Raw genomic sequence first — 12749 nt, 5'->3', positions numbered from 1 at the left:
ACTTGCACACCTAGGTCCCTCTGTGTTTCTATACTCTTGATGGCTCTGCCATTTATTGCATAACTCCTCCCTACATTATTTCTTCCAAAATGCATCACTGAGGGAGAATTTAGCACAGACCAATGCATCTAACCAGCACGTCTTTCGGACTGTGGGAGGAAACCGGAGCACCCGGAGGAAACCCACGCAGACACAGGAGAGAACGTACAGACTCCGCACAGAGTTTGCCCGTTTTGACGAGTTTCACACAATTCACACGTTGAGTAAATTTTTTTTTGTTTGATTAGAAAAATCTTTATTATTTTTGTAATATCTTTTCATTTCCCTCACAGGACCAGAAGGCGGTAACAGTGACGCCAAACAAAAACGACAGTCGATTAAAGTTATTAGTGTCACGAGTAGGCCAACATTAACACTGCAACGAGGTTAGTGTGAAAAATCCCCCAGTCGCCCACACTCCGGCGCCTCTCAGTGTTCAGGTAACACTGAGGGAGAATTTAGCACGGCCCAATGCAAACTAACCAGCACGTCTTTCGGACTGTGGGAGGAAACCGGAGCGCCCGGAGGAAACCCACGCAGACACGGGGAGAACGTGCAAACTCCGCACAGACAGTGGCCCAAGCCGGGAATCGAACCCTGGTCCCTGGCGCCGTGAGGCAGCAGTGCTAACCCGCAGTGCCGCACCCTCTAACTGACCTTTAATGGTGTTTGATTACCACATAGCCTTCGGAATCTTGTGTAAACAGTGAATCTGCTCGCGGACAGGGCGTGTCTTCATGTTCGGACCCCGCAAGGTCCGAATGAGACAGCTTCACATTTGGAGGCACACCGCAGCCTTTGTCCCCATTCGGGATATTGGGACAGCAAGGCAATGGAAGGTTCCAGCTGTCGGGGAGGGCCACCCCCCGCCTGCTGTCTGGGTGCCGGTGCGAGATAACCCTGTTTCCCTGCGAGTCCTGGCTGAATAAAAGCGACAACGTGTTCCGGTCGCCGCAAGGCCGTTTAAAAGCCGGCGCTCCGGCAGCGTGGGGGGAATTCTGACGACACAGGAGCGGCGTGGTTCCTTGTGACCCCGGAGGTCCTTTCGACGAGGCTGGGCTCAGGTGTGCCGGGCACGCAAAGACATTTTCCTTGTTCCCTGCGGAGGAACCTCTGCCCCGTACCGAGTTGAGTTTCCTGGGCGAAGGCGCTGCCGCCGGCACCTGGCTTTTCCACAGCCCCCTTTCCTGGTTTGCGGTTCGCGGCGTGGAGGCCAGGGGGGCACACAGCCCTGCTTCGAAACCCTGCGTGCACAGAGCCACCGACCCGGCAGGCAGCCAGCTGTCTGAATCCCCTCCCGCGGCAGGAGCCCCCTCGTCCGCCGCAGGAGGAGGAGACCCCGTCGCCTTCCTGTGCGAGATGACACGGTTCCCTTGCGAATCCTGACTGAAATCCGGCTGGGTTAAGTTGTCGGGGGGGACATTCGGAACGCCAGCAGAGGCAGTCGATTCGTCCGCACTACCCCGTGCAGATACCAGCTCGCGCGCCACAATATTGGCGCTGGCGCCGCCTCTGAGATAGAGATGCTGCCTTTGCTCGATGACCTGGGAACTCTGACCATTCAGAGTTCGGGTCGTGTTGCCCCGTGCTGCCCCACAGAGAAGTTCCCTCTCTTCCGAGCTACCACATTCCAAACTGGCTGGCGACCTCTCCTGCTGGTTTACAAGAGTGTTAGAACCAAGGGCATCGCTGCGGAAATCAGTCTCAATGGCCAGCTGGGTCTGACTATCACACAGCTCCCTCCCAATGACACTACGACCAGAATCTGCTGAGGCAGCGCCCAGGCTCGATGTACGTGACGGTTTTGTAAGTTTACCTGTGAAGAATAAATGGGAAACAGGAACTTGGGTTTTCATTTCTATTTTAAGTCATTGCTCCGCACTGCCCAACCTGCTTAAATGCATCGCTGAGCAGAGACTGATAGCCAAGTTCCGCACACACGAGGACGGCCTCAACCGGGATCTTGGGTTCATGTCACACTATCTGTAACCCCCCCACGACTTAGCTGGGCTTACAAAATCTCACGAACTGTCCTGGCTGGAGACAATACACATCTCTTTAACCTGTGCTTAACCCTCTCTCCACTCACATTGTCTGTACCTGTAAAGACTTGATTACCTGTAAAGACTCGCATTCCAACCATTATCTTGTAAATTGTATTTGTGTCTATATATATGCCCGGTTTGTGAACAGAACTCTTCACTCATGCTGCAACTGTACAAAACTCTGGTGCGGCCGCATTTGGAGTATTGCGTACAGTTCTGGTCGCCGTATTATAGGAAAGATGTGGAAGTGTTGGAAAGGGTGCAGAGGAGATTTACCAGGATGTTGCCTGGTATGGTGGGAAAATCGTATGAGGAAGGGCTGAGGGACTTGAGGTTGTTTCTGTTAGAGAAAAGAAGGTTAAGAGGTGACTTAATAGAGGCATGCAAGATGATCAGAGGATTAGATAGGGTGGATAGTGAGAGCCTTTTTCCTCGGATGGTGATGGCTAGCACGAGGGGACATAGCTTTAAATTGAGGGGTGAGAGATATAGGACAGATGTTAGAGGTAGGTTCTTTACTCAGAGAGTAGTAAGGGCGTGGAATGCCCTGCCTGCAGCAGTGGTGGACTCGTCAACATTAAGAGCATTCAAATGGTTATTGGATAAACATATGGATGATATTGGAATAGTGTAGATTAGAGGGGCTTTAGATTGGTTTCACTGGTCGGCGCAACATCGAGGGCCGAAGGGCCTGTACTGCACTGTAATGTTCTATGTTCGCCTGATGAGGGAGCAGCGCTCCGAAAGCTCGTGCTACCAAATAAACCTGTTGGACTTTAACCTGGTGATGTGAGGCTTCTTACTGTAAATATACAGGACAGGATTGCACAGAAACAGGCCAATCGGCCCATCTGCTCCGTGCTGGTGTTTCTGCCCCACACCAGCCTCCTCCCATCCCCGCTCCATCTCACCCTATCAGCACATCCTTCTGTCCCTTTCTTCCTTGTGTGTTTATCCTGCAACCCCCCATATATGTCTCGCTGCTATTCACCTCGTCCATTCCCCGTGGGAGCGAGTCCCACATTCTCCCCACTCCCCGTGGGAGCGAGTCCCACATTCTCCCCACTCCCCCGTGAGAGCGAGTCCCACATTCTCCCCACTCCCCGTGGGAGCGAGTCCCACATTCTCCCCACTCCCCGTGGGAGCGAGTCCCACATTCTCCCCACTCCCTGTGGGAGCCAGTCCCACATTCTCCCCACTCCCCCGTGGGAGCGAGTCCCACATTCTCCCCACTCCCCCGTGGGAGAGAGTCCCACATTCTCCCCCACTCCCCTTGGGAGCGAGTCCCACATTCTCCCCACTCCCCCATGGGAGCGAGTCCCACATTCTCCCCACTCCCTGGGTAAAGAGACAAAGATATATTCCACTGGCACAAATACACCACACCTCAGACATTACATTTCAAAGCATCAACGAGAGGGAAAAATAAAAGCCACTCCTTTTCTCTAATTATTGTGGCCTTGATAACTTATCCTCATCCAAGTGCAGTTTTGGTCTCCATTTCTGAGGGAGGATGTCCTTGCTCTCGGGGGAGTGCAGCGAAGGTTTACCAGGCTGATTCCGGGGATGGCGGGACTGATGTATGAGGAGAGAGTGACCAGGTTAGGATTGTTTTCACTGGAGTTCAGACGAATGAGGGGGGGAATCTCATAGAGACTTATAAAATTCTAACAGGACGAGACAGGGTAGATGCAGGGAGGACGTTCCCGATGGTGGCGGGAGTCCAGAACCAGGGGTTACAGTCTGAGGATTCGGGGTAGACCATTTAGGACAGAGGTGAGGAGACATTTCTTCACCCAGAGAGTGGTGAGCCGGTGGAATTCATTCCCACAGGAAGTAGTTGATGCCAAAACATTGAATGTATTCAAGAGGCGGCTGGATATCGCACTGGGGGGGGAATGGGATCAAAGGTTATGGGGAGAAAGCAGGATGAGGCTATTGAGTTGGATGATGGTGATGAATGGTGCAGCAGGCTCGAAGGGCCGAATGGCCTCCTCCTGCTTCTATCCTCTCTGTTTCCAAGTAGTCACTTGTTCGGGATTTATTTGGTGCTATTAATTCTCAGAAACCTCCCTCAACATCTGGACTCTTAACTGGCCTTGCGTCACCATCCCAACAAGCATTGAAGCTTCGTTATCATCGTTACTGTGGCCAGACCCCAAAAAGGAGGAACCCCGGCAGGGGAAGTAACTCATTTATGTTAACGGTTGTTTGGTCTAGTCCAGGACTACATGCTGAAGGATGCACTGAAGCTTGGGACGTCGCTGAAAAGGCTCGGCGGGGAAAGGCCAGCGCCTGTTGCCCTCCCAGCCTAGTACGAAGAGGGGTTGGTCAGCATGGAAAACCCCTCGTGCTGTACATTTGGTACAACATAGATATTGAAAACAGAAGTTGCGATTACAAGCGTGGCAGCACACACTGCACTGAGAGAAACGGATCGGGTTTACACTTTGGTGGAAAGTCGACTTTGAACTGTTACGAAACGCACTTAAATTAATTTCACGGATAAAGTACATCTGTAGGAATTGGTGGATATTTTTCACAGAATTCCTACAGTGTAGAAAGAGGCCAATCGGCCCATCGAGTCTGTACCGACTCTCCGACAGAGAGTCATAACCAGGCCCAATCCCACACATTTACCCTGCCAATCCCCCTAACCTGCACATCTTTGGACACTAAGGGGCAATTTAGCATGGCCAATCCCCCTAACCTACACACCTTTGGATACTAAGGGCAATTTAGCATGGCCAATCCCCCTAACCTGCACATCTTTGGACACTAAGGGACAATTTAGCATGGCCAATCCCCCTAACCTGCACATCTTTGGACACTAAGGGGCAATTTAGCATGGCCAATCCCCCTAACCTGCACATCTTTGGACACTAAGGGGCAATTTAGCATGGCCAATCCCCCTAACCTACACACCTTTGGATACTAAGGGCAATTTAGCATGGCCAATCCACCTAACCTACACATCTTTGGATACTAAGGGGCAATTTAGCATGGCCAATCCACCTCGCCTGCACATCTTTGGACACGAAGGGACAATTTAGCACGGCCAATCCCCCTAACCTACACACCTTTGGACACTAAGGGCAATTTAGCATGGCCAATCCACCTCACCTACACATCTTTGGACACTAAGGGCAATTTAGCATGGCCAATCCACCTAACCTACACATCTTTGGATACTAAGGGCAATTTAGCATGGCCAATCCACCTAACCTACACATCTTTGGATACTAAGGGCAATTTAGCATGGCCAATCCACCTAACCTACACATCTTTGGATACTAAGGGGCAATTTAGCATGGCCAATCAACCTCGCCTGCACATCTTTGGACACTAAGGGCAATTTAGCATGGCCAATCCACCGAACCTGCACATCTTTGGACACTAAGGGGCAATTTAGCATGGCCAATCCACCAAACCTGCACATCTTTGGACACTAAGGGGCAATTTAGCATGGCTAATCCCCCTAACCTGTACATCTTTGGACACTAAGGGGCAATTTACCATGGCCAATCCACCTAACCTGCACATCTTTGGACACTAAGGGGCAATTTAGCATGGCCAATCCACCGAACCTGCACATCTTTGGACACTAAGGGGCAATTTAGCATGGCCAATCCCCCTAACCTGTACATCTTTGGACACTAAGGGACAATTTAGCATGGCCAATCCACCTGACCTGCACATCTTTGGACACTAAGGGGCAATTTAGCACGGCCAATACCCCTAACCTACATCTTTGGAGTGTGGGAGGAAACCGGAGCACCCGGAGGAAACCCACGCAGACACAGGGAGAACGTGCAAACTCCACACAGACAGTGACCTGAGGCCAGAATCGAACTCAGGTTTCTGGGTGCTATGAGGCAGCGATGCCACTGTGCTGTGGTGGATGAGGTAAATAAGATTCTTGTCAGGCACAGGAATCAAAGATTATTAGGAATAGGTTGGATTGTGGAATTTGAAAAAGAGACAAGCCATGATCACGTTAAGTGGCGGATCAGGTTGCCCCTTAGTGTCCAAAGATGTGCAGGTTAGGTGGATTGGCCATGCTAAATTGCCCCTTAGTGTCCAAAGATGTGTAGGTTAGGTGGATTGGCCATGCTAAATTGCCCCTTAGTGTCCAAAGATGTGTAGGTTAGGTGGATTGGCCGTGCTAAATTGCCCCTTAGTGTCCAAAGATGTGTAGGTTAGGGGGAATGGCCATGCTAAATTGCTCCTTACTGTCCAAAGATGTGTCGGTTAGGTGGATTGGCCATGCTAAATTGCCCCTTAGTGTCCAAAGATGTGCAGGTTAGGGGGATTGGCCATGCTAAATTGCCCCTTAGTGTCAGGGGGACTAGCAAGGTAAATACTAGCATTGTGGGGATCGGGCCCAGATGGAAGTGCAGGCTTGATGGGCCGAATTGCCTGTCTCTGCACCGTAGGGATTCTATGAACCACCGTAACTCAGTTAGAGGGAGTTGTCGAGTTCAAAGACAGTTCCTGCACCTGAGCGTTTTCAACTGTGTTTGGAATTGGTGTTATCCCACTGCTGTGTCCACGAAGCAAAGCAAAGCAAGGTTACTGTACCTGTGGACGTTGGAAGGAAGAAGGAAGAGACGGTCGTCTGTCTGACGCACCGCTGGGGAGCCCTCGTCTGTGTGAAATTTACAGCCACGTCAATGTTGTAGTTCCTTCTGGATAGAGGGCCCAGCAGTCTAGAAATGGAAGGGGGCTGAAAAACAAAATGTAAAAAAATAGCGAAAGTCAGGAATAACTTGTCATCCGCAGGAACTGAAAGCCGGAAACGATAAAATGGGAATATGTTTGAACGCTCTAATCTGCATCACTGGTTAGGCCCCAGCCGGAATATTCTGGAAAACTCCAGACACCGCGGTTGGAATTTTCCGGTTCCACCTACGTAAATGGAGATTTTCGCTGCCCGACATTTCCCGCCAACAGGATCTTTCAATCATAGAAGCCCTGCATTGCGGAAGGAGGCCATTCGACCCATCGAGAGTGCACCGACTGTCCGACGCAGTGTCTCACCCAGGCCCTCTCCCCCACGTTATCCCCGTAACCCCACACATTCGCCATGGCCAATCCACCTAACCTGCACATCTTTGGACACTAAGGGGCAATTTAGCATGGCCAATCCACCTAACCCGCACATCTATGGGAGGAAACCGGAGCACCCAGAGGAAACCAGAGCACCCAGAGGAAACCAGAGCACCCAGAGGAAACCAGAGCACCCAGAGGAAACCAGAGCACCCAGAGGAAACCAGAGCACCCAGAGGAAACCAGAGCACCCAGAGGAAACCAGAGCACCCAGAGGAAACCAGAGCACCCAGAGGAAACCAGAGCACCCAGAGGAAACCAGAGCACCCAGAGGAAACCAGAGCACCCAGAGGAAACCAGAGCACCCAGAGGAAACCAGAGCACCCAGAGGAAACCAGAGCACCCAGAGGAAACCAGAGCACCCAGAGGAAACCAGAGCACCCAGAGGAAACCAGAGCACCCAGAGGAAACCAGAGCACCCAGAGGAAACCAGAGCACCCAGAGGAAACCAGAGCACCCAGAGGAAACCGGAGCACCCAGAGGAAACCGGAGCACCCAGAGGAAACCGGAGCACCCAGAGGAAACCGGAGCACCCAGAGGAAACCGGAGCACCCAGAGGAAACCGGAGCACCCAGAGGAAACCGGAGCACCCAGAGGAAACCGGAGCACCCAGAGGAAACCGGAGCACCCAGAGGAAACCGGAGCACCCAGAGGAAACCGGAGCACCCAGAGGAAACCAGAGCACCCAGAGGAAACCAGAGCACCCAGAGGAAACCAGAGCACCCAGAGGAAACCAGAGCACCCAGAGGAAACCAGAGCACCCAGAGGAAACCAGAGCACCCAGAGGAAACCAGAGCACCCAGAGGAAACCAGAGCACCCAGAGGAAACCAGAGCACCCAGAGGAAGCCCACGCAGACACACGGCGAACGTGCAGACTCCACACAGACAAGACTGGAATTGAACCCGGGTCCCTGGCGCTGTGGGGCAGCAGAGCTGACCACTGTGCCATCCTGATCAGGCAGGAGTGTTTCCTGCTTACTCTCTGTAATGAAATCGTCAAAGCCCTTTTTGTTTCAAGTACAAATCCGTAATGTACAGAAATGGGTGAAGATCAGGTGCGGTTTTACACGGGAGTGAATCAGCAGTCACCAGGTTGGCCTGCACTCTGGAACTGGGCTGTGTTTACCAATGACTAGTTGTTCACTAAATGTATCCTCAGTTACTCTAATAACCAAACAATCCAAATACTTCAATAATAGAAAGAATAATTTCACAATACAGGCACCCCATTGAGTGGTGACAACTTTTGGAGCAACTTTTCAGGGTCAAATGTCCCCAGGACCTCCACAGGAGTGACAATCAGACACAAGTTCGGCACCGAGCCACACAGAATCATAGAATCCCTATAGTACAGAAGGTCATTCGGCCCATCGAGTTTGCACTGACGTCCTATTCCCGTAACCCCACATATTGACCCTACTAATCGCCCCCCCCACCCCAAAGACTAGGGTCAACTTAGCACGGCCAATCAACCTAACCCGCACATCTTTGAAGTGTGGGAGGAAACCGGAGCGCCCGGAGGAAACCCATGCAGACACGGGGAGAATGTGCAAACTCCACGCAGTCACCTGAGGCCAGAATTGAACCCGGGTCCCTTTGGTGCTGTGAGGCAGCAGTGCCAACCACTGTGCCACCACAAGGTGATTTTGGACAGGTGACCAAACGCTTGGCAAAGAGGCAGATTTTAACCCCTTAAGGAGAGGGGAAGCAAAGAAATGGAGAGAGAATGAGAACGAGAATGGAATTTTTTAAAATACAAGGTTTTGCTAAGGGCAGCACAGTGGGTTAGCACCGCTGCCTCACAGCGCCAGGGGCCCTTGTTCGATTCCCAGCTTGGGTCACTGTCTGGGCAAAGTTTGCACGTTCTCCCCGTGTCTGCGTGGGTTTCCTCCGGGTGCTCTGGTTTCCTCCAACACTCCAAAGATGCGCTGGTTAGAGGGATTGGCCATGCTAAATTGCCCCTTAGTGCCCAAAGATGTGCAGGTTAGGTGGATTGGCCATGCTAAATTGCCCCTTAGTGTCCAAAGTTGTGCAGGTTAGGTGGATTGGCCATGCTAAATTGCCCTTTAGTGTCCAAAGATGTGCAGGTTAAGTGGATTGGCCGTTATAAATTGCCCCTTAGTGTCCCAAAATGTGTAGGTTAGATACATTAGCCACGTTAAATGTGTGGCCGTTACGGGGATAGGATGGGGGGAGGGGGCCTGGGTAAGATACTGTGTCAGGGAGTCAGTACAGACCCGCTGGGCCGAACGGCCTCCTTCTGCAGTGGTGGGATTCTACGCTGGACTGGGAGCCACGTCCGTCAGCAAGCACGGAGGGCGGGCGTGATGGGATCGTTCAAGTGTCATCTCACGGATCACTGCTGGGGATTGTCACGGGGAAATGGCCACTTGGACAAACAAGAAAACCGAGGGTGTTTGAAACAATAGCAGCAAGGGCGAACGTCTTCGGAGAGATGGGGAGAAAAAAAATCAAGACTTGCATTTTGAAATTGTTTCTCAAAACAAAGCAACGCCAATCCCAAGGACACTGACCTCCATTTTGCTCCTCTTTAGCTTCCTTGTGTCTAACCAAATCCCGCATTCCTCCACCTTCGGGCTTCCCAATTTCCTCTTGCGTTTCGTCGATGACATTTCGTAGGATCGAAACTGGGCAAGACAAGACAAAAAAAAACCACACAAATAAGTCACTGCAGTTGGACCGCGCAATGTTCGGTGATGGGATCACGAGCTTTCGGAGCGCTGCTCCTTCATCTGGCGAGCCCAACATAATTTGTGAATAGCACGAGCGTCAGTGGCCGCACCGGAACCCTCGCTCAATCCCCTTTTCACTCAACGTTACGCACACATTATCCAACAGAATATATGACAATTTTAGGATGGAGAGAGAGAGGGTTTGTGTTGGGAGTCGGGGGAGAAGGTGAAGGATTGGATTGAGGCGAGAACCATAGAAAATAGGAGCAGGAGTAGGCCATTCAGCCCGTCGAACCTGCTCCTCCATTTTGATCATCAAATTCAATAATATCCTGACCCCCCCCCCCCCCTTCCCTCCCATATCCCTTTAGCCCCAAGAGCTATATCCTCTTTGGCACGTCAGCTACGACTCCCACAAGCTTTTACAGATGCACCGTAGAAAGCATTCTTTCCGGGGTGCGTGGGGTCGTTAATTATGCTGGCTGCTTTTCCCCGAGGCAGCGGGAAGTGTAGACAGAGTCAATGGATGGGAGACTGGTTTGCGTGATGGGACTGGGCTTCATTCATGACCCTTTGTAGTTTCTTGCGGTCTTGGACAGAGCAGGAGCCCATACCAAGCTGTGATCCATAAGATTTAGGAGCAGAGTTAGGCCATTCAGCCCATCGAGTCTGCTCCGTGATTCAATCCTGGCTGATACAATTCTCACCCCCTTCTGGGTGGAACGCTTCCTGAGGTGCATCTGTAAAAGTTATACATAAATAATTTGGGGGTAAATATTGAAACAGTCCCAGAGACGAGTCACTTCAGTGAAGAGGAAAGGCTAAGATTGTTGCCCTTGTATAGAATGGATAGGTGCTGGGTGGCAGATACAATGGGCCGAAGGGCCTCCACTGTAAAACTCCGGCAGAGTTTAAATAGAGGCGTTCGAATGTGGTGAGGGGCAAGAAATAAGGAGAAAGCCTTTCCAGAAGCAGGAGTGTCAGGAAAAGGATCAGAGGAGGGTAGGGGAGACGGGGAAAATTTTATTTCCAGAAACGCGGCGATCTGGTGGAAGCCGATTCAAGAGGAACTATCAAAAAAAAGGGGGAATTGGATAAACACTCGAAAGGAAAAGAAAGAAAAATCACAGGGCGGCAGCGGGGAGACCAATTGGGACAACCTTTTCAAAGGGAGGGCTAGTACAGGTATGATGGGCCGATTGGCCTCTTCAATTCTCACTCCAGATTATTTTTCTTCACCTCAAGGTCCAGATTCAAAAAGAAAGGAGAATCACAGGGTGGAGGGAGAAAATAATGGGATCTATTGGGAACAACTCTTTCGGAGGGTGGGGGGGGGGGGGGCTGGTACAGGCATGATGGGCCAAATGGCCTCTTCCTGAGCTCTTCCAATCTCATTCGGGATGATTCTTCTTCTCGTCAAGGTCCGGATCCAACCGGAAAAGAGAATCACGGAGCAGTGTGGAGGGGGAAAAGAGTGGGACGACACTTTCGGATGGGTGGTTTGGAGTGGGGGTTGGAGAGCTAGTACAGGCATGATGGGCCAAATGGCCTCTTCCTGAGCTCTTCCATTCTTATTCTGGATGATTCTTCTTTTCGTCAGGTCCTGATTCAAAAGGAATGGTGAATCACAGGGCGGTGCGGAGATGGAAGACGTGGGACCAACTGGGACAAATCTTTCAGGGGGGAGGGGAGCTAGTACAGACATGATGGGCCAAAGGGTCTCTTCCTGAGCTCCTCATTTCTCATTCCGGATGATTCTTTTCCTTCTCCTGGTCCAGAATCAAGAGGAAAAGGGAATCACGGGACGGTGCAGAGGGAGAGGTGGACCAATTGGGACAATTCTTCGGGCGGAGGGGGGCTAGTACAGGCATGATGGGCCGAAGGGCCTCTTCCCCGAGCTCTCGTTTCTCATTCCGGATGATTCTTCTTCTCTTCAAGGTCCGGATCCAACCGGAAAAGGGGAATCACGGAGCAGTGCGGGGTGGGGAAAAGAGTGGGACCAACTGGGACAACTCTTTCAGGGGGGGTAGGGGGGCTAGTACAGACATGATGGGCCGAAGGGCATCTTCCTGAGCTCCTCATTCCAGATGATTCTTCTTCTCCAGGTCCAGGTTAGGGAATCACAGGGCGGTATTTGGGGAGTGGGGACACACTGTTTGCATGGTGAAGGGGGGCTAGTACAGACACGATGGGCCGAGGGGCCTCTCCCCGAGCTCCCCATCCCGGATGGTTCTCCTCCGGGTCCAGCTCCGAGCTCCCGGGGGGGGGGGGGGTGAAAGCTGGGACAGGACATGGCGGTGTCGCTGTGATTGGGGCGGAGGGGAAGCTGAGGTAAACCGCTCAGGAAAGCCCGCAGCGGCTCTTCACCCCGGAGTTACCGACCCCTTTCCCCGCTCCGGGCCGCCGCTTCATGGCGGACTCTCTGCAATCTCCCGCCCTTCCCGCGCGCCCTGCCTGCGTGCGCGCGACGTTCAGGGGCGTACGCGTTCCTTGGGGGGGGGGGGGGGAGGTTGGGGCCTGCTGCGCGGACGTGATGGACGCGCGCGTTCCTGGGGTGGGCGTGCGCGCGCGCCCAATGTTGGCGCGCGCCCCACCACCCTCTGTTGCTAGGCAGCGTGAGGTCACTAGGGTGTAGGATAGTAGGGAGGAGAGGAGGCATTGAGGGAGGGGGAGGGGGCATTGAGGAGGGAGGGGGAGGGGGCTGGGAGGGAGGGAGGGAGGGGAGGGGCATGAGGAGGGAGGGGGAGGGGGCATTGAGGGGGAGGGGCATTGAGGGGGGGAGGGAGGAGGCATTGAGGGAGGAGGAGGCATTGAGGGAGGAGGAGGCATTTGAGGGGCGGATGTGAGCGGCATTGAGGGAGG

The 12749-nt window shown here is 52.5% G+C and overlaps 1 protein-coding gene across 2 annotated transcripts; it reads right to left on the bottom strand.

Annotated features, from left to right (window-relative positions):
* Positions 1-281: 281 nt before the first annotated feature.
* LOC144487446 (uncharacterized) lies at positions 282-12345 on the bottom strand. Of its 2 annotated transcripts, none has more exons than XM_078205524.1 (4): positions 12270-12345; positions 9729-9842; positions 6666-6810; positions 282-1855 (listed from the first exon to the last, which is right to left on the bottom strand). In XM_078205524.1, the coding sequence occupies exons 1-4, from the start codon at positions 12297-12299 to the stop codon at positions 699-701; spliced, it is 1446 nt and encodes a 481-aa protein (XP_078061650.1). In that variant the 5' UTR covers positions 12300-12345; the 3' UTR covers positions 282-698. The 2 variants fall into 2 exon arrangements, with proteins under 2 accessions (XP_078061650.1, XP_078061649.1); XM_078205523.1 differs by lacking the exon at positions 12270-12345 and adding an exon at positions 11934-11975.
* Positions 12346-12749: the final 404 nt, after the last annotated feature.

Source organism: Mustelus asterias, unplaced genomic scaffold, assembly GCF_964213995.1.
Source record: "Mustelus asterias unplaced genomic scaffold, sMusAst1.hap1.1 HAP1_SCAFFOLD_794, whole genome shotgun sequence".
NCBI lineage: Eukaryota > Metazoa > Chordata > Chondrichthyes > Carcharhiniformes > Triakidae > Mustelus > Mustelus asterias.
This window is presented reverse-complemented; position numbering and strand designations above follow the sequence as displayed.

Coding starts and splice junctions, on each gene's coding strand:
- LOC144487446 (XM_078205523.1), bottom strand. CDS start 11,969: ATGAGGAGCTCAGGAAGATGCCCTTCGGCCCATCAT. Junction 6,811..9,728: donor TAAAGAGGAGCAAAATGGAG/GTCAGTGTCCTT, acceptor TTTGTTTTTCAG/CCCCCTTCCATTTCTAGACT. Junction 1,856..6,665: donor CTTCCTTCCAACGTCCACAG/GTACAGTAACCT, acceptor TATTCTTCACAG/GTAAACTTACAAAACCGTCA.